The 21,629-nt window shown below is 49.7% G+C and overlaps 2 protein-coding genes and 1 non-coding gene across 3 annotated transcripts; all 3 read right to left on the bottom strand.

Moving 5' to 3' along the window:
• Positions 1-12,476: 12,476 nt before the first annotated feature.
• Positions 12,477-12,550, bottom strand: trnai-aau. Its single transcript has one exon. It is a non-coding gene; the product is annotated as a tRNA-Ile (tRNA).
• A 1,702-nt stretch (positions 12,551-14,252) lies between these two features.
• cops8 (COP9 signalosome subunit 8) lies at positions 14,253-19,764 on the bottom strand. The gene is made up of 4 exons (XM_038308647.1): positions 19,665-19,764; positions 17,750-17,857; positions 17,612-17,674; positions 14,253-14,594 (listed from the first exon to the last, which is right to left on the bottom strand). Exons 1-4 carry the CDS (start codon positions 19,762-19,764, stop codon positions 14,515-14,517), a joined length of 351 nt encoding a protein of 116 aa, XP_038164575.1. The 3' UTR covers positions 14,253-14,514.
• Positions 19,765-19,869: 105 nt separating this feature from the next.
• trim63b (tripartite motif containing 63b) lies at positions 19,870-21,215 on the bottom strand. Its single transcript, XM_038308658.1, has one exon. It carries the CDS (start codon positions 21,198-21,200, stop codon positions 19,992-19,994), a length of 1,209 nt encoding a protein of 402 aa, XP_038164586.1. The 5' UTR covers positions 21,201-21,215; the 3' UTR covers positions 19,870-19,991.
• Between the last annotated feature and the right edge of the window lie 414 nt (positions 21,216-21,629).

The raw sequence follows: 21,629 nt of genomic DNA, 5'->3' as shown, positions 1-21,629 counted from the left end.
CCACCTGAGGAAACACCTGTGGAACCACCTGAGGAACCACCTGAGGAACCACCTGTGGAACCACCGGAGGAACCACCTGTGGAACCACCGGAGGAACCACCTGTGGAACCACCTGTGGAACCACCTGAGGAACCACCTGTGGAACCACCTGTGGAACCACCTGTGGAACCACCTGAGGAACCACCTGTGGAACCACCTGTGGAAACACCTGTGGAAGCACCTGAGGAAGCACCTGAGGAACCACCTGAGGAACCACCTGTGGAACCACCTGAGGAACCACCTGTGGAACCACCTGAGGAACCACCTGTGGAACCACCTGAGGAACCACCTGTGGAACCACCTGTGGAACCACCTGTGGAACCACCTGTGGAACCACCTGAGGAACCACCTGTGGAACCACCTGTGGAACCACCTGTGGAACCATCTGTGGAACCACCTGTGGAACCACCTGAGGAACCACCTGTGGAACCACCTGAGGAACCACCTGTGGAACCACCTGAGGAACCACCTGTGGAACAACCTGAGGAACCACCTGAGGAACCACCTGTGGAACCACCTGTGGAACCACCTGTGGAACCACCTGTGGAACCACCTGAGGAACCACCTGAGGAAACACCTGTGGAACCACCTGTGGAAACACCTGTGGAACCACCTGAGGAACCACCTGTGGAACCACCTGTGGAAGCACCTGAGGAACCACCTGAGGAACCACCTGTGGAACCACCTGTGGAACCACCTGAGGAACCACCTGAGGAACCACCTGAGGAACCACCTGTGGAACCACCTGAGGAACCACCTGTGGAACCACCTGAGGAACCACCTGTGGAACCACCTGAGGAACCACCTGTGGAACCACCTGTGGAACCACCTGAGGAACCACCTGTGGAACCACCTGAGGAACCACCTGTGGAACCACCTGAGGAACCACCTGAGGAACCACCTGTGGAACCACCTGAGGAACCACCTGTGGAACCACCTGTGGAACCACCTGTGGAACCACCTGAGGAACCACCTGTGGAACCACCTGAGGAACCACCTGTGGAACCACCTGTGGAACCACCTGTGGAACCACCTGAGGAACCACCTGTGGAACCACCTGAGGAAACACCTGTGGAACCACCTGAGGAACCACCTGTGGAACCACCGGAGGAACCACCTGTGGAACCACCGGAGGAACCACCTGAGGAACCACCTGTGGAACCACCTGTGGAACCACCTGTGGAACCACCTGAGGAACCACCTGTGGAACCACCTGTGGAAACACCTGTGGAACCACCTGAGGAACCACCTGTGGAACCACCTGTGGAACCACCTGAGGAACCACCTGTGGAACCACCTGTGGAACCACCTGAGGAACCACCTGAGGAACCACCTGAGGAACCACCTGTGGAACCACCTGTGGAAACACCTGTGGAACCACCTGAGGAACCACCTGAGGAACCACCTGAGGAACCACCTGTGGAACCACCTGTGGAAACACCTGTGGAACCACCTGAGGAACCACCTGTGGAACCACCTGTGGAACCACCTGTGGAACCACCTGTGGAACCACCTGAGGAACCACCTGAGGAACCACCTGTGGAACCACCTGTGGAACCACCTGTGGAACCACCTGTGGAACCACCTGAGGAACCACCTGTGGAACCACCTGTGGAAACACCTGTGGAACCACCTGAGGAACCACCTGAGGAAGCACCTGAGGAAGCACCTGAGGAACCACCTGAGGAACCACCTGTGGAACCACCTGAGGAACCACCTGTGGAACCACCTGAGGAACCACCTGTGGAACCACCTGAGGAACCACCTGTGGAACCACCTGAGGAACCACCTGTGGAACCACCTGTGGAACCACCTGTGGAACCACCTGAGGAACCACCTGTGGAACCACCTGAGGAAACACCTGTGGAACCACCTGAGGAACCACCTGTGGAACCACCGGAGGAACCACCTGTGGAACCACCGGAGGAACCACCTGAGGAACCACCTGTGGAACCACCTGTGGAACCACCTGTGGAACCACCTGAGGAACCACCTGTGGAACCACCTGTGGAAACACCTGTGGAACCACCTGAGGAACCACCTGTGGAACCACCTGTGGAACCACCTGAGGAACCACCTGTGGAACCACCTGTGGAACCACCTGAGGAACCACCTGAGGAACCACCTGAGGAACCACCTGTGGAACCACCTGTGGAAACACCTGTGGAACCACCTGAGGAACCACCTGAGGAACCACCTGAGGAACCACCTGTGGAACCACCTGTGGAAACACCTGTGGAACCACCTGAGGAACCACCTGTGGAACCACCTGTGGAACCACCTGTGGAACCACCTGAGGAACCACCTGAGGAACCACCTGTGGAACCACCTGTGGAACCACCTGTGGAACCACCTGTGGAACCACCTGAGGAACCACCTGTGGAACCACCTGTGGAAACACCTGTGGAACCACCTGAGGAACCACCTGAGGAAGCACCTGAGGAAGCACCTGAGGAACCACCTGAGGAACCACCTGTGGAACCACCTGAGGAACCACCTGTGGAACCACCTGAGGAACCACCTGTGGAACCACCTGAGGAACCACCTGTGGAACCACCTGAGATGTTTCTGAATGTTTTGAACCTGAAGCTGGTGAGGAGGAGAACATTTCCTGTTATTTTTAGGTTTAATTAAAATCGGCTGAATGAAGGAGAATCAGGCGTCATCTTTTCCATCTCCTTCCTCTCATTTCTTCAGCCTGAATCAGCTTCGTCTATCAGCCCATTATTCTGTGGAGGATGCAGATGTTTGTTCCTCTAAATGTTCTAGATGTTCTGCCCCCCCACCCTGGAGGCGACAATGTCTTTGCTCTGGGGAACAGCGCCCCCTGCTTGTTGCCTCCTTCCCTCTGCTCTGATGTCATGTAGTTTAACACACATCTCTGCAGCTTCTCTACTGTTACCCACTCTTTACTCCATCCAGACAGTGTCTTGCCCACGACCAAAATCTAATAAATTAGCAAATATTCCCAAAGGAGTAAATCATGATAATCTAATTAAAATCAAAATAACTCCAATTGGGGAAAAAGTTAAAACAATTAAATGTGGTCTGTTTAACATAAGATCGCTTTCCTCTAAAAGTCTACTAGTTAATGACTTGATTTGTGATAATCACATTGACTTGTTTTGCCTTACAGAAACCTGGCTGCAGCAAGAGGATTATGTGAGCATAAATGAGGCAACTCCTTCAAGCTATTTAAATTTTCACATCCCCAGAAGTTCTGGGCGAGGAGGAGGAGTAGCAACAATCTTCCAGTCTGACTTACTGATTACTCCCAAAACAGTTAATACCTACAACTCTTTTGAACATTTAACCCTTAATTTCCCTGATCCAAATTTCAAGGCGAGAAAACCTCTTCTTTTTGTAACTTTGTATCGTCCACCAGGTCCTTACTCTGAATTTTTAGATGAGTTTTCAGAGTTCCTTTCTGATTTGGTATTAAATACTGACAGGGTCATCATAGTGGGAGATTTTAACATCCATGCTGACATTGAAGGCGATAGCTTAAGAGCAGCCTTTAATGCTATCTTAGACACTATTGGCTTTGTTCAAAATGTGAATAGTCCCACGCATTCTCATCTTCATACTTTGGATCTTGTGCTGACATACGACATAGAATGTGAAGAAATAACAGTATTTCCTCACAACCCTGTCCTCTCTGACCACTTTCTAATAACCTTCAGGATTACTTTAACAGAGTTCTCCTCCCCCAAAAGAAGGTTCAATTTTAGTAGATCTTTATCAGATAGTGCAGTTATAAATTTTAAAGAATCTGCTTCACTTTCTCTCTTCTCTGTGTCCCTGAGCAGTGCTGCAGAGTGCAAAAGCTTAGCTTATTCCCCTTCACAGGTTGATGATTTTGTTGAGGGGGTTGCTAGTTCTCTGCGTATTGCCTTAGACAACGCAGCTCCTTTGAAAATGAAAACCGTTAAAAATAGAAAGCTTGCTCCTTGGTTTAATGCAGAGCTGCGTACTTTGAAGCAAAATGCTAAGAAACTGGAGAGAAAATATCGCTCCACAGGCCTGCGAGAATCCTTCCTAGTCTGGAAAAATGGTTTACTGCTGTATAAGAGGACCCTTTGTAAAGCAAGAGCAGCATACTTCTCCTCATTAATAGAGGAGAATAAGAATAATCCTAGATTTCTTTTTAATACAGTTGCCAAACTCACCCAGAGCCATAGCTCTGTTGAACCGTCCATTCCACCTGCTCTTAGCAGCAATGATTTTATGGGATTCTTTATAAATAAGATTGATCTTATTAAAAATAAAATCATAAGCACTCCTCTATCTGCGATTGTACCTGAGGTAGTCATGGAATCTGAACCGGGTTTAGACTGCTTTGATCCAGTTGAACTTTCTGAATTAGCAAAATTATTGTCTTCATCTAAGCCTTCAACTTGTATGTTAGATCCAGTTCCAACCAGGTTATTTAAGGAGGTATTCCCTTTGATCTCCTCCTCCATTTTAGATGTGATTAATCTATCTCTGTTACAGGGATATGTACCTAAAGCTTTTAAGGTTGCTGTAATTAAACCTCTGCTTAAGAAACCGTCTCTTGACCCAGATGACTTGGTCAATTATAGACCTATATCCAATCTTCCTTTCTTATCCAAAATTCTTGAGAAAGTAGTTGCCAAACAAGTTTGCGATCACTTCCACCATAATGAACTTTTTGAAGAGTTTCAGTCTGGCTTTAGAGCTCATCATAGCACTGAAACAGCTCTGGTGAAAGTCACTAATGATATTCTCATGGCCTCAGATAATGGACTTGTATCTGTGCTCGTCCTGTTGGATCTCAGTGCTGCATTTGATACAGTTGACCATAATATTCTTTTAGAAAGACTTGAATATTTTGTTGGAATTAAAGGAACAGCTCTAGACTGGTTTAAATCTGATCTATCTGATCGAATTCAGTTTGTTCATGTTAATGATAGATCTTCAACACGCTCAAAGGTTACCTGTGGAGTACCACAGGGATCAGTGCTAGGACCAATTCTCTTTACTTTATACATGCTCCCAATCAGTAGAATTATTAGACAGCATGGGATTAATTTCCACTGTTATGCTGACGATACCCAGCTATATCTGTCTATAAATCCAGATGAAGCTAACCCATTACATAGATTACAGGCATGTCTTGAAGACATAAAAACCTGGATGACTCTTAACTCTCTGCTCCTGAATGCAGACAAAACAGAAGTTATAGTCTTTGGACCAGAGTCTCTGAAAAAGAAGCTGATTAGCCAGTCACTTCATTTGGATGGGATTAAACTGATTTCAGATAATAAAGTAAAAAATCTTGGTGTTATTTTTGATCAGGACCTGTCATTTAAATCCCAGATCAAAGAGGTTTCTAGAATTTCCTTCTTTCATCTGAGGAATATTGCAAATATGAGAAATCTCCTGTCCTGGGGTGATGCTGAGAAACTAGTCCATGCATTTGTTACTTCAAGGCTGGACTATTGTAATTCTTTACTATCAGGAAGTCCACAAACTGTAGTTAAAAGCCTTCAGCTGATCCAAAATGCTGCAGCCAGAGTTCTGATGAAAATGAAAAAGAGAGATCATATCTCTCCTATCCTCGCTTCTCTTCATTGGCTTCCTGTTAAATCAAGAATAGAATTTAAAATCCTCCTTCTCACATATAAAGCCTTAAATGGCCAAGCTCCATCTGATATCAGAGATCTGATTGTTCCTTATGTTCCTAACAGAGCACTTCGCTCTCAATCTGCAGGTTTACTAGTGGTTCCTAGAATTTCTAAAAGTAGAATGGGAGGCAGATCTTTTAGTTCTCAGGCTCCTCTCCTGTGGAACCAACTACCAGTTTTAGTCCGTGAGGCAGACACTCTGTCTACTTTTAAGACTAGGCTTAAAACTTTCATTTTTGATAAAGCTTATAGTTAGGGTGGCTCAGGTTATCCTGAGCTATCTCTATAGTTCTGCTGCTATAGGCTTAGACTGCTGGAGGACATAGGGACCCCCATTTCATCATTCTGCTTCATTGTCTCTCTGTTCTCCTATTCTGCAGAATCTGTTAGTTCAATCTCTAACCTTCTGCTCTCTCTGCTTTTCCTCAGAGTAGCTTTGCCTCGTCTGTTCCTGTTTGGCTGTGACGTCATCCTGGAAAGAAACATCAGCTGTGCTGCTTCTATCAACACCCTTGTTTATAGATGTTGGAGATCGGCCTGTTTTCCAGTGTGGTCCTGTTTCTCTGACCGTGACTAAGTGGATGTGCTTTCTTCGTCCTCTGGCATGGGAGCTGCCTTGGAGCTCGTCTGCCTGGCTGTGTGTTTCCTGGACGGGGCCGCCTTTTACAGCTGCTTTTTGTATCTCTGCTTCTGTCTCCTTGAACCCCAGTCGGCCTCGGCAGATGGCCGCTCACACTGAGCCTGGTTCTGCTTGAGGTTTCTTCCTGTTAAAAGGGAGTTTTTCCTCTCCACTGTCGCTACAAGCATGCTTAGTGTGGGGGATTGTATTTGAGTCAATGAGTCAATGCAATCAACTGGTTTTCCTTAGATAGAAAACTTTGTATCAATTTGACTGTATGATCTGGTTGAACTGTAAAGTGCCTTGAGATGACATGTGTTGTGAATTTGGCGCTATATAAATAAACTGAATTGAATTGAATTGAATAACCCTCCCTCTGCTTGGTAACCATGACGACGATCTAACTAACAGAGAGCTCAGTTTGGAGGCGCCGTTCTCCAGCTGCTCCTGGAGATCCTGCGGTTCTTAGGGAACCTGAGAGGTTTTAAAAGTTCCTCAGGTTGAAAGTGGACTCTGTCTTTCAGAGCTCAGACCTGAGCAGAACGTTGGCGGAACCATGAGCAGGATGCAGAACCAGAGCAGCAGGACGGTTCTATGAAGGTTTGATTCCTTTAGGAGAAGCAGAGGAAACGTCTGTGACTCCATGTCTCTGGAATGCGCTGTAATGTGAAGCAGAGGCCTCTGCAGCAGAACCAGGCTGATAAATCATTCCTCTCTGCGGCAGAGAGACACACTCTTTGTTCCTCTGAGTTCCTGCAGCTGAGAGAAGAACGGAGGAAGGAGGCCCCCGCCATGTGGCACTGGGGGCCACAGAGAGAGCAGCTCAGGGCTGTTCTGGTTACTCAGCTGAAAAAAAAATCTACAATATGTCAAAATGTAAAGAATAAAGCCTTCCTCCCCCTTCATCACGTTCAGAAGTTTAAGGACATAAAGAGTTTTTAGATGTCTGCCGCTCAGTCTGCTGCTGGGTCTACAGCGGTCGCTATGGTAACAGTTTGATGCTCTGCCAGCTGTTAGTGAATTATTTTATCAGATGCAGGAATCTGATGAAAAATCCTCCTTGATCTTTGCTGCAGAGAGTTTCCTCTATGAGATCAGAAATCAGTCTGTTGATCCTCAGAAATAAGTTTAATATTAATAAATTTATGTTTGTAAAGGATACAGTGATAAAGGGTCACATAAGAAGAGATTTCAACCATGAGAAGATGAAAATGGATGGTCCTTGGCTGGTCCTTGGCTGGTCCTTGGCTGGTCCTTGGCTGGTCCTTGGCTGGTCCTTGGCAGGTCCTTGGCTGGTCCTTGGCTGGTCCCTGGCTGGTCCTGGCTGGTCCTTGGCTGGTCCTTGGCTGTCCTTGGCTGTCCTTGGCTGTCCTTGGCAGGTCCTTGGCTGGTCCTTGGCAGGTCCTTGGCTGGTCCTTGGCTGGTCCCTGGCTGGTCCCTGGCTGGTCCTTGGCTGGTCCTTGGCTGGTCCCTGGCTGGTCCTTGGCTGGTCCTTGGCTGGTCCTTGGCTGGTCCTTGGCTGGTCCTTGGCAGGTCCTTGGCTGGTCCTTGGCAGGTCCTTGGCTGGTCCTTGGCTGGTCCCTGGCTGGTCCCTGGCTGGTCCCTGGCTGGTCCTTGGCTGGTCCCTGGCTGGTCCTTGACTGGTCCCTGGCTGGTCCTTGGCTGGTCCTTGGATGGTCCTTGGCTGGTCCTTGGCAGGTCCTTGGCTGGTCCTTGGCTGGTCCCTGGCTGGTCCCTGGCTGGTCCCTGGCTGGTCCCTGGCTGGTCCCTGACTGGTCCTTGGCTGGTCCTTGGATGGTCCTTGGCTGGTCCTTGGCAGGTCCTTGGCTGGTCCTTGGCTGGTCCCTGGCTGGTCCCTGGCTGGTCCCTGGCTGGTCCCTGGCTGGTCCCTGGCTGGTCCCTGGCTGGTCCCTGGCTGGTCCCTGACTGGTCCCTGGCTGGTCCTTGGATGGTCCTTGGCTGGTCCTTGGCAGGTCCTTGGCTGGTCCTTGGCTGGTCCTTGGATGGTCCTTGGCTGGTCCTTGGCTGGTCCTTGGATGGTCCTTGGCTGGTCCTTGGCTGGTCCCTGGCTGGTCCCTGGCTGGTCCCTGGCTGGTCCCTGGCTGGTCCCTGGCTGGTCCTTGGCTGGTCCTTGGATGGTCCTTGGCTGGTCCTTGGATGGTCCTTGGCTGGTCCTTGGCAGGTCCTTGGCTGGTCCTTGGCTGGTCCTTGGCTGGTCCCTGGCTGGTCCTTGGCTGGTCCCTGGCTGGTCCTTGGCTGGTCCCTGGCTGGTCCTTGGCTGGTCCTTGGCTGGTCCCTGGCTGGTCCTTGGCTGGTCCCTGGCTGGTCCTTGGCTGGTCCTTGGCTGGTCCTTGGTTGGTCCTTGGCTGGTCCTTGGATGGTCCTTGGATGGTCCTTGGCTGGTCCTTGGCAGGTCCTTGGCTGGTCCTTGGCTGGTCCCTGGCTGGTCCCTGGCTGGTCCCTGGCTGGTCCTTGGCTGGTCCCTGGCTGGTCCTTGACTGGTCCCTGGCTGGTCCTTGGCTGGTCCCTGGCTGGTCCCTGGCTGGTCCCTGGCTGGTCCTTGGCTGGTCCTTGGCTGGTCCTTGGCTGGTCCCTGGCTGGTCCCTGGCTGGTCCCTGGCTGGTCCTTGGCTGGTCCTTGGCTGGTCCCTGGCTGGTCCTTGGCTGGTCCTTGGTTGGTCCTTGGCTGGTCCCTGGCTGGTCCTTGGCTGGTCCCTGGCCAGTCCCTGGCCGGTCCTTGACTGGTCCCTGGCTGGTCCTAGACTGGTCCCTGGCTGGTCCTTGGCTGGTCCCTGGCCAGTCCCTGGCTGGTCCTTGACTGGTCCCTGGCTGGTCCTTGACTGGTCCCTGGCTGGTCCTTGGCTGGTCCTTGACTGGTCCCTGGCTGGTCCTTGACTGGTCCGTGGCTGGTCCTTGGCTGGTCCCTGGCTGGTCCCTGGCTGGTCCTTGACTGTTCCCTGGCTGGTCCTTTGCTGGTCCTTGGCTGGTCCCTGGCTGGTCCCTGGCTGGTCCTTGGTTGGTCCTTGGCTGGTCCCTGGCTGGTCCCTGGCTGGTCCTTGGCTGGTCCCTGGCTGGTCCTTGGCTGGCCCCTGGTTGGTCCTTGGCTGGTCCTTGGCTGGTCCCTGGCTGGTCCTTGGCTGGTCCTTAGCTGGTCCCTGGCTGGTCCCTGGCTGGTCCCTGGCTGGTCCCTGGCTGGTCCTTGGCTGGTCCCTGGCTGGTCCTTGGCTGGTCCCTGGTTGGTCCTTGGCTGGTCCTTGGCTGGTCCCTGGCTGGTCCTTGGCTGGTCCCTGGCTGGTCCCTGGCTGGTCCTTGGCTGGTCCCTGGCTGGTCCCTGGCTGGTCCTTGGCTGGTCCCTGGCTGGTCCTTGGCTGGTCCCTGGCTGGTCCTTGGCTGGTCCTTGGTTGGTCCTTGGCTGGTCCTTGGCTGGTCCCTGGCTGGTTCCTGGCTGGTCCCTGGCTGGTCCTTGGCTGGTCCTTGGCTGGTCCCTGGCTGGTCCTTGGCTGGTCCCTGGCTGGTCCTTGGTTGGTCCTTGGCTGGTCCTTGGCTGGTCCCTGGCTGGTCCTTGGCTGGTCCCTGGCCAGTCCCTGGCTGGTCCTTGACTGGTCCCTGGCTGGTCCTTGACTGGTCCCTGGCTAGTCCCTGGCTGGTCCTTGACTGGTCCCTGGCTGGTCCTTGACTGGTCCCGGGCTGGTCCTTGGCTGGTCCCTGGCCAGTCCCTGGCTGGTCCTTGACTGGTCCCTGGCTGGTCCTTGACTGGTCCCTGGCTGGTCCTTGGCTGGTCCCTGGCCAGTCCTTGGCTGGTCCTTGACTGGTCCCTGGCTGGTCCTTGACTGGTCCGTGGCTGGTCCTTGGCTGGTCCCTGGCCAGTCCCTGGCTGGTCCTTGACTGGTCCCTGGCTGGTCCTTTGCTGGTCTTTGGGTGGTCCTTGGCGGATCATTGACTGGTGCTTGGCAGGAACATGAGAGGGAGTCCGGAGCAAAATCCAGGACGTAGGGAACCAGAGGATTCGTCTTGTAACGTCAGAGCATGGGTGAGGAATCAACACGAGAGGAAGCTAAGGGAGCGGAAGTGGGAACATGGGAGACGCAGGAGGCAAAGATGAGCACGGGAAAAAGGTAAGCTGTCGTGAGAGAGTGACCACTGAGGCGTACCACAACAGTTAACACTCTGGCATCCTCCTGCTGGCCGAGGGCACTTCTTATTGACTTATGAAATACTCTTTTTTTCCACTTTTACCCGATGTATTCCAGCATCCAGCTGCCATGCACGTGGGCATTGTCAGTTTCACTATAGCTCTGGTGAATTTCAATGGTGAAGTCCTCTGGAAATCTTCAATAATTGTTGTTGATTGCAGATGTGTCTAGTAGTTCCCATTGATTTAGCTTGGAAAGCGGGGAGAATGGCGCTAGGCTTACCGCACCGTGACGTCACTGCTGGAAGATGGCAGGAGGGAGGGGCTACTAGATTTGGGGGAAAATGGCCGCTCCCAGACTCAGTGATCGCCACGAAAATGATTGTTTTTCAATCTAAAGCCAGATAACATTTCAATGTGTATTAGGAGAAGTGAGACTGCAGATCAGACTGGTTCACTTTCAACCTTCATTATGAGGCAGGCCATCATTAAATTAACCTTTTGTTATTGGTAACAATAATGAGATCACAAACATTTTGCACTGCTAACTTTTAAAAAGAAACTGAGTAATCTAATCATGGAGGAAACAGATCATTCATTAGTCTATTAGCCTGTGCTGCACAGGGCCCCCGGCCTGCCGCCTCAATGACACCGCCAAGCAAGTTTGGTTGTGGCCGGTTTGTGGGAAGCATCTTGTTAACCAGTTAGCAACTTAGTGCTAGCAGGTTCCCAATGGGAAATTCCATTGGGACCAAGTAGCACTAAATTGGTGCCTTAGAAACGACGCTGTCAAGGAACGCTATGGACAGCGGAAACATGCAAGAGGAGGAGAGTTTAGTGTCGGAGGTCGTGGATGAGTCTCCTCCGTCATCCATTTTTTATTTAGAGGAGGAAAGCGGGGACGAAGATGTTGTGGAAGAGGACGCCAGGGCGGCAGAAGCTTGGTTTGGTGTAGAAGGCTTCCAGCCGTACATGTTTGAGCCCTTGCCTCGCAACGCTGCCAGTTCTGTTAGCTCTACGCCTGCCGAAGACACAGACGTCCATCCCCGTGAACACTGGGACGCAACTCAATGGGAAAGGAAAGGATTCTGGTTTCAACCGTTGCGTATATTAGCTGCGACATATGAATCAAGATGCTATGACTGAAAACATTTGATTGACAGATGACCGTTGATATCTGATTGGCCGAATTTAGGAGTTCAGGCTGACGTAGAACTAACTGGCCTGCAGAAGATAACGGAAAAAAACACAGATTTAAGACGGGATTTTTTTTTTATAGAAATTTTCTAAATTTTGGAACAATATGGTCTGATAAAGAGAATATTTATATACATGCTTAAGCCAGAATGATTTGACATTAAATCAGGGGTCTTCAACATTTTCCAGGCCAAGGATCCCAAGCAGATGGCGAGATGGAGCGGGGACCCCTTAATTATATATATAGTATGAAATAGTGTTCTATCAAACTGGTCCTATAGTCACTCTATTACAGATGGAGTAATGTAACTAAAGTAATCCCTCCCTGGGATTATTAAAGTATTTCTGCTTCCTGGTTGATGGGACAGGTGTTGTGAATGAAACGGTGTCCAGCTTAAAGAGCTCCTGTGTGTCGCTGAATGTGAGCATTGATGATTGAAAGACATCTTCTGCCTCCATTTATCTGTTTACTGCAGTCTGTTGGATTCATGTTAATGTGGATTTAAAGACATTTCAATTAGTGGAAAAAACTGCAGGAGGGGGAAAATATAGAAAAACAAAAAATAAAATAAAAAAATCAACCAAAACTTTCATGACCCCCATGTAGTACCTCGGTGGACCCCCTAGGGGTCGCGGACCCCCTGTTAAAAACCTCCGCATTAAATTAAGGCCACCCTGAGAGAGCTATAGCCGCTGCAGATGGAGCGTCAGTGAGTTTCCAGCTGTTTCCACAGCTCAGATGCATCAGCAGTGACAGCAGATAGTGAAGGGTTGGTGGTTGAGGAGCGGTCTGTCTCTGCCAACATGCAGCAAATAAAAACAGCAGGAGAGAAAAATAAAGATGGCCCGTACGGGGATCGAACCCGCGACCTTGGCGTTATTAGCACCACGCTCTAACCAACTGAGCTAACCGGCCTGACGTCAGACCTAGCCGAATTAAATAACAAAACCCATTTTTGTCCGTCTGCCATGACAGGACGGTTGCTAGACCTCCTCACCAACAGACCTCAGTCAGAACGCCTCTGATGTCATCAGTCCAAGCACAGGCCCCCGCTGTGAAGAACTTATTTTTTATGCACAAAACTAGGACAACCCCCCCCCCCCCCCCAAACTAAATGAGGAAAATCAAGCAGCGTGATTGGCTGTATGGACAGTGGAAACACTGAGTTTACTAAAGGAAAGCTGCTGCTGAGCGGGTTAGCGCTGGGAGAATGTTACTATGGCAACAGAAACAGAGGATGAGGAAACTGTTCATGAAACAGAAACTTTCCCTGGTTTGGAAACCTTAAAGAGTTTTCTGTAAACCTGCTTCATGAAGCTCAACATGCCGAGTAACGGCAGCAGCTGGAATAAACGCTGCTGCTGCTGCATGTTCTGATTATAAACCGATGGTCATTCCTCATGCTAGCTAGCTGCATCCATCAGAACCTGTTTGAACTCACTGTTCTGCTGGAAGACCAGGTTCCCACCGGCTGAGCCTAGATCAGGCATCCCCAAACTCCGTCCTCAAGGCCCCCTGTCCTGCAGGTTTTAGAGGTTTCCCTGCTTCAGCACAGCTGATTATAATGATTGCAGTAGAGAAAAAGCCTGTTAATCAGCTTTCAATTAAAATCAGCTGTGCTGGAGCAGGAAACCTCTGAAACCTGCAGGACAGGGGGCCATGAGGACCGAGTTTGGGGATGCCTGGCCTAGAACATCCCAGGATGCTTCAAAGGTGGAGCATTTTGGCCAGTTTTTGTAAAGACCCGCCCTCTCCACTTTAAACAAATGCACATGCTCGTCCCTGTAGCCGCGGCTAACAGGGTACGCCTGTTAGATGATTGCTGTTCGCATCAATCATACAAGCTAACTTTGCAAAAGTAAGGGGGGGGGGCATTACTTTCCCTCTAACGACCCCCCCTTTCAGAGACATAGACAGGTATGGGGCATTGCAGGCTAACAAAGAAGCCAAACGACCCCCATTCCAAAGGGGGGGACCCGTTCATCCGTTTCTATTTGCATGTTTTCTAACCTAAAACCAGGCTTTATTGGGCTGCTGGATAAAACCTGGAACTAAACGCTATTTCTGACATTTTGGATTGAAAAATCTTCCTGGATGGAAGAGAAACGTCTTCAATCTTGGAAACAAAGTCCAGAGGATTGATTTTTTTTTTTTTTTTTAGCTTTTTTGGATTTATAAAAGAAGATCTGCAATTTTCCCACTAAGACTCAGCAGCTTTAAATAGCTTCATCTGGTCTGTTCCTGTTTGGCTGTGACTCCATCCTGGAGAGAAATATCAGCTGTGCTGCTGCCATCAACACCTTTGTTTCTAGATGTTGGAGCTTGGCCTGTTTTCCAGTGTAGTCCTGTTTCTCTGACTGTGACTAACTGGATGTGCTCTCTTCATCCTCTGACATGGGAGCTGGCTCGGAGCTCGTCTGTTTCCTGGACGGGGCCGTCTGTGGAGCTGGTTGCCTTTTGTATCTATGCTTCTTTTTCTATGTCTGCCTCTGTGGTCAGTAAGGAGTGACTGCAGCAGCGATCAGAGGGTTCAGTCTGTGTATTTCTAAGCTGCTGTGGGTCAGACTGAACCCAAGCATTCATTTAATCTCATGAAGAAAGAAAGAAAAACTAAAAGTCAACGATTAGAAAGAAACATTTATTCAGCAGAGAAAACCTGAACAGGAGTTCTGATGAGCGGACCGGGTTCTGTTAGCTTACAGGTCAGAACCGCGGTTCTACAGGGAGACGCTAGGAAACACAAACACTGACAGAGACCAGAGAGCGCAGAGCTTCATCAGTCCCAGATTACGGTACCATCCGGGTCAAACCAGAACGTCATGCTTCTTCATCAGGGGGACCCGGCTCCTCTTCCTCAGCAGCAGACGCGTGGCGAGCCTTCAGTTCTCCAGGAACGCCACGTAGTCGGTGAGTCGGGCCAACTGCTGCTCGTTAGGAACCAGCGACACCGGGGGAGGATCTGCGGAGAGAAAGAGTGAGGGGGGGGGACAGCCAATCAGACGGCCTCCTGTGATCAGCTGATTTACCTGCCAGAGTTCAGATCAGATCTGTTCTAATCAGCCTCTATTTGTTTCTATTTAAAGGTCAAACAGAAAGGAGTGTTTCTAGAGCAGCTTCATGGTGTGATGGTAGATTATCCTTCCTGTTCTCTAGGTGGCGCTAAAAATGCTCAAAGTAATCAGCGGTTGAAACCAGAATCCTTTCCTTTCCCATTGAGTTGCGTCCCAGTGTTCACGGGGATGGACGTCCGTGTCTTCGGCAGGCGTAGAGCTAACAGAACTGGCAGCGTTGCGAGGCAAGGGCTCAAACATGTACGGCTGGAAGCCTTCTACACCAAACCAAGCTTCTGCCGCCCTGGCGTCCTCTTCCACAACATCTTCGTCCCCGCTTTCCTCCTCTAAATAAAAAATGGATGACGGAGGAGACTCATCCACGACCTCCGACACTAAACTCTCCTCCTCTTGCATGTTTCCGCTGTCCATAGCGTTCCTTGACAGCGTCGTTTCTAAGGCACCAATTTAGTGCTAGCAGGTTCCCAATGGAATTTCCCATTGGGAACCTGCTAGCACTAAGTTGCTAACTGGTTAGCAAGATGCTTCCGAGAAACCAGCCACAATCAAACTTGCTTGCGAACCTTCCGCCACAACAATCCCGCCCCCTAGATAATCGACCAATCACATTCACTTTATTCACTGGTGTAAAGTTGGGCACCAGTGGGAGAATTCAGAAATGCGACGTTTGGAACGGCCGCTTTAATGCGACTTTAATAAAGTGCCTGATGGCCATAAAGCTGATTTAAAGCATCGGTTAATGTTTTATTAAATATTTTATTAGATAAAACTGCGAATGCTAGCTAGCTGCACAGTTTAGCATAGCCGCAGCTGCAGACAGATTTCCACATCACTATGGTCGGGGCTCCAGAACAACAAGAACCGCCATGGATAACAGTCAGTTAGCGCAGGCGGGGACCCACAGCTGGAACCCCACCGGCCCCGGAGCCGGACCAAGAAAAACCACATCTGAAGGGCAATGGTTCCCACCTGGTCCCCGGACCTGTCGCTGCGATCAGATTACCAGGGGACCGCCTTCCCCATCCAGGCTCAGCTGCGCCGCACAGCCTGCTGTCATGAACCGCCAGCTCCGCATCGCAGACCGCCAGCCAACCCAGCCACCACGTGCCAACCTGTCACCCCCTCTTTAGACTAAGGGTTAGACTCTGGTTTAAGGTCATTAAAACTCAGCAGCATCTGGAAAATGGATCTGCATGAGATCAAAGAACATTTAGCTTTAATAAAACCTAAAAAACTCTGATTGCTTCGTATTCGTCCTCAAAGGATAAAAACTCCATCATGAAGGTGAATAAATATTAACTCGCTATGTAAAGTGACTAAACTGACGTCACGGCGCCTCAGTGGGTCACATGACCGAATGAGGAATTTATCTTAGAGAATTATTTTATGCAATAAAAACTAAATGCTGGAAAGTGTTTAATTTTTTACAAACTATCAAATGAGAAAATCTAAGTTTGTTTTCTATTTGACCTTTAATGAAATATTGTTTAATTTCAGCTGAAGGAAAAAAGTTTTCACCATCTTCTAAATAACTGATGGAGTTTAACTACGGAGTCAGAAAAGGCTCAAAGTGTTTGCAAACTTAAAAATCTTAGTTTAAAGAGAAAAAAATCAAAGTCGACATTTATTATCAATTTTTTACCTTATAATGCGAGAAACTAAAAAAGCAAACATAAATAAAATAATAAGAATTTAATCTAAATTCAGTTTAGTATTTTAGGTCTACTAAAATGTTTACACTTTATCTTTTTACACTTTATCTTTTTTTTCTTTATTGCAAATTTAGAGTTTATATTTTCAGATCAAATCGAATCTTTTTTCTTTTTTAGTTTCAGGATTTTTTTTAACACCTTCAGATTTTGACGCCAATCTGACGGGAGTGGGCGGGGAAACGTGATTGACAGCTAGCAGAGGGAGGGATGTCCCGTTCCATGAAGCATTCAGGGACTGTGGGAATTCCAACAAAAGATTTTGCAGCATTTATTTGCCTTTTTGGCAAAATCCTGAGAAAAATATTACGTTAAAGACATTTCCACTGGAACTGTCACTTATCATCACGCCAGAATGCATTAATATATATATATATATAAAAATAAACAGCCATGTTATAAACCACAAAACTTTCCAACAATCCGAAATAAATTCTACATCCATTCATGGAAAGATGGCGTCTGGACTGATTGGTTCCAGCGGTTATCTTTTTTACAAACTACATTATCACAGTCCTAAATAGTGCAATTAAGATTAAAATTAAAACTTTTAAAAGATCTGGTGAACTGTGATGTGAAATGGCGCTAAAGAAATAAACTGAATAGAATGAATAATACGTCGCCAGAAGAGTAATTCTTGTTTTAACATCTTTAAAAAGTTTAAATCTTCATTGTATTATTAATGACGGTGATAATGTAGTTAAAAAGATGAAACTGGTGTGGTTAGCAGGACGCCATCTTTCCTTCAACCCATGTAGAATTTAATAAAGCGTCGTTGATTTTAACGTGAAAAAGTTTGTTTGGAAAGTTTAAAAAATATCCTGAAATTTAAAAAAGAATTTAAAACTAAAAAAAGGAGGAAAAAAAACTGAAAAAGTTTGAATCTAAAACTCTAAAACTAGAATAAAGAAAAGAAATAAAAAGAGGAAAAAGTGTAATTAAAATATTAAACTGAATTATGAGTTTGTCAAACTGAGGGGAAGAATTTAGGTTAAATTCTTATTATTTTATGTTTGCTTTTTAGTTTCTCAGATAATAACATAAAAAATGACTTTCAATATCAACTTCTATTTTTTTCCTTTTCTAACTTTTATTTTTTCAGTTTCAACTAAGCTTTATGTGTCTATAAATAATTTGAGCTTTTCTGACTCCATGTTCAGGAGCTGGAGGGATTTCAGCGCGATGCTGCCACCTACCGGGCTTTTTGGGCATTACCATCCTGGTCGCTGGGTCAGCCTGCCAGCCTTGACTCACCACACCTGGGAAACAAGGAGAAGCATCATCAGCCAGCGAGCAGCAGGCGGGTGGAGCGGCTCCATCAGCGGCGGCCTCACCTTTCACCGCCTCCTCCACGGAGTAGCCCACGAAGGCGGCGAAGTCTTCCGCTGTGAGGGAGGTGTAGGCCTGCGCCACCAGGCTGTAGGCCCTCTGTCTGGTGCCGTCTGTGGGAGAGGTTCACATGGAGGACACACGTCAGGACCACACGCAAACAGGAAGTGGGCGGGGCTTCATTATCTGAGGTCCAAATGCAGGCGATCAATCAGAAGCGAGCCCCTGGAGGCACATTAATACAGGAGGGGAACGCTCTGCCTCAAGAGCACGCAGGGTAGGGGCCCCTGTGAGGGCCTCTGTCCCGCCTGCCTGACGTCCCAGAATCTCCTAAAACGCTGAACTTTCTATAGACTTCTACTATACAGAGAGAATTCATTCCAGAACGTCTGTCCAAACGCAGACGCATCGTTTCATGGAGATGACGCATCATTAAAGCTGCTCCCTTCAGGCGCATCGCTCCATTTTAGTTTTAGCCAGATTTTCCGTACGTCAGGCTAACGCCGGTCTAAAGCGTCACGGCGTGATTAGAGCTTGAACACAGATTTGGAAAAATAAGTCATGAAATTCTGAAAAACTTCTTGAAGAAAATGTTTGAGATGCAGATTTCCTACGATTGTATTTTTTCAAACTTGAAAACAACTCAACCTGAAAATACAACAAAATAAAAGGATTTTATCGGTTAAAAAATGTAAAAAACAAGAAAAATAACTTCTTGGATAAAGACGTGTTACAAAGTTTCATTCCTGAACTGATCAAACTTCCCCATCGAGGAAAACATGGAGCTGCAATGGAGCCATAAAAACTAAGAGGGAAATGAAGTGGGCGGAGCTTAGATGTGTGTGTGTTTGGGGTGGGGAGGGGGGGTGTATTGGGGTTTGTTGGGGCTGATTGGACACATAATACTGTGCTGCTGCATTCAGGGACCGTGGGAATGTTTCTGCTTCAGCTCAGGACAATCAGCCTGTTGGAGGAATGATGACATTATTGCAGCACTGATCCACTGATTGTCTGTTGGTAGCAGGCGTTGAAGTGAAGCTACCGGCCGCCATATTGGTACTCCCTAGTTAGGCCGGTCTGAGTATAAACAATCGGTGAGCTACAGCATTTAACAACAATGATGATCTCATTTTCAGGGACTAAAGACTTAAAATAAAGATAAATTCATCATTTTGCCACAAACCGGCTGTTAGATAGCATCATAGGAACCCGGTGAATAAATAGAGATCAGTGATGTGACCTTTGACCTGCTCAGCAAAGCAGCAGAACCGGACGGGTCTAAGCTTAGATTAGAGAAGCAGGTTAGGTTTTAAAATGAAATGAGAGACATTTCTGTTTCCCACGGTTCCTGAACGCACCAGCTGGGAATATTTAGCCCAGTCATCTAAGCCCCGCCCCCTAACCCAGCCAGCAGCGGCTGGAAACTGAAAAATAAACTTCAATCTAAAATTAGTTTGAAGCGTTTCTTTGAGTTCCTGAAGTTCTGAACAGAACCGGTCCAGTTTTCTCTAGCAGGTCCTGAACGGACCGACCCGTCAGAACCGTCTGGACTCTGTGGGTTTAACACTAGAAAAATCAGTTTTCCTTAGATTTCTTTAAGTGATGAATAAAAGGATTAAACTAAATGATGATGATGATGATGATGTGGCCCCTGAACCTCCCGGTTCCATCTGTGGAGCCGAGCGGCTCAGATTCCAGCCGGGTTCTGGTTCTATTTTAGGACGGTGTTTATCACTCAGCCTTCATCCTTTCAGCGGCGGGTCGGGTCGGTGCCGCTGCATTCCTCCAGATAAGCTGACAGCTTCAGGTCGCAGCTGCTGCGTTTATCAGCGCTTGCTTGGGTTGGTCTCCTAGCAACGGCCGGCGCCGCGGGGCAACAGAAACATTTGGACGAGGGGAGGCAGCTGGTTCTGGCGGTACCAGCCCTATTTAGAACCGGGCTTTTCTTAGCTCGCCTCTCTGACACTTCACATTCAGGTCGGAGGTGCTGAGCAAGATTTCCATGAGTGGGGGGTTTCATGGAGCCTATTCCTGGACGCCATCATCTCACCCCCTAAAATAGCGACCGACCCGGTGAACCCGGCGCTGAAACGCGGCGGGCGGGAGACAGAAGAGGCAGCGAGCCCAGAGACACATCTTTATTAGAGCAAAGACAGAAGCAAACGAACAAACATCTGATCTGAACCAGAATAGAAAAGTATAAAAAAAGTTCTGCTGACGTCAGCGCGACCTTTCACCCCTGACCCCTCATTCCTCCTCCTCCGCGTCTTCAAACTCCTCGTCGTCCGCCGCTCCAAAGTCCATCTTAGACAGCACCGCCTCCACGTGTTCCGTGGACAGAGCGAAGTGGTCCATCTTCTCGAAGCCCGGCTCGGGCCGCTCTTCGCCCAGCGAGGCCTTGGCGGCGTCCTTCGTCTGGGTGATGAGGCCCTTGGAGGCCAGCAGGAACTCGGCGGCGCCGCTCTGCTCCAGCGCCCTCACGGCCGTGTCCGTCAGCTCGGAGCTGGACTGCAGCCGCTCGCCGTAGCGCTGGGCCAGCGCCCGCAGCGCCGCCACCTTCTCGTCCTGCTCCTTCCCGACCTGCTCCAGCAGAACGGCCTTGCGCTCCTCCAGGACGGCGTACAGCAGGTCGAAGCGCTCGGCCAGGCCCTGCTTGGCCCGCTGGGCGTTCTCCTGCACGGCGCGGCGGGCGTCCTCCATCTGGTGCAGCAGCGCCTGCAGCCGCCCGTTGCTGGACACCAGCGCGTCGATGGCGTTGCTCAGCTCGCCCTTCTGGGCGTCGTAGATGGCGGCGAGCGGCGCCACGTCGCAGTCCTTGTGCTGGCCGAACACCTTGCACATGGAGCAGGTGGGCAGCTGGCAGCTCAGGCAGTAGATGTTGATGCGCTCGTCTTCGTGCTCCTGGCACATGGGCTCCTTGGACTCCTTGGGCTTCAGGCCGTCCGTGCTCTCGCCCTTCCCCTCCTGCTGCTGCTTGTAGATGTCGATGATGTTCTCCACCAGCAGGTTGCGCTGCAGGCCGTGCACGCCGTGCCGGTCCAGCACCACCTCGAAGCGGCAGGTGGGGCAGCGGAAGACGCCGCCGGAGAAGCGGTAGGGGTTGCGGGAGTCGTAGAGGTCGCTGGCGCAGCTGCGGCACAGGTTGTGCTGGCAGGGCAGGATGACCACAGGCTTGGTGAACATGTCCAGGCAGATGGGGCAGCTGAGCTGCTTCTCCAGGCTGTCCATGGGGCTGGGGGGCCGCAGCACCGAGCTCGTCCGCTGTAGGTCCATGATGTCTGTGGCTGTGATGAGAGCCGTCCTCTGCGTTCTATTCTGGGCCCGGCCCGGTCCGCCCGCTCCTTTATAGACGCCTCTCAGCTGGTGACACCCGATCCGCCTGCAGGACCTTTCCACAGAAAGCCCCCACTCCCACTGCGTCACATGTCCCCGTGGGCCGGGACAAACAGGCCGCATGTGACCGACCTGTAAACACGCTCCGGTCAACAGGATGTTTGTCCCAGACGTCTGTTCCAGCAGGTTCTGTTCTCTGCTTTACGCAAGACGGGTCGACCTCCAGAACCTTTTCTAAAACACAAACCCAGGAGTTTGGACCCGGTTCTAACCGTCCAGAATCGGCAGCATCATTAAACCCAGACACACTGCCGAGGGAACCACCAGGAGGTCCGAACCTCGGTACCAGCAGAACCGGCTGGTCGGGGTCAGAGGAACACGCTCTGAACTCTGACTGGACCTAAGCCCCAGCAGAACTCCTCTGGTTCTGGTTCCGTCTCATTTTCAACTCCATTTTTAATCAACCCAAAATGATCTGCAACAGAACCAACTCAGTTCTGTTATGGTGGCCCAGTCCAGCCCGCCAAGGACGCCATGAGGAACCGGCTGAAC

This window comes from Cyprinodon tularosa, unplaced genomic scaffold (assembly GCF_016077235.1).
Source record: "Cyprinodon tularosa strain WSP-4 unplaced genomic scaffold, ASM1607723v1 ctg1170, whole genome shotgun sequence".
NCBI classification, from domain to species: domain Eukaryota; kingdom Metazoa; phylum Chordata; class Actinopteri; order Cyprinodontiformes; family Cyprinodontidae; genus Cyprinodon; species Cyprinodon tularosa.
The sequence above is the reverse complement of the archived record's forward strand: the minus strand, read 5'-3'. Positions and strand labels throughout refer to the sequence as shown.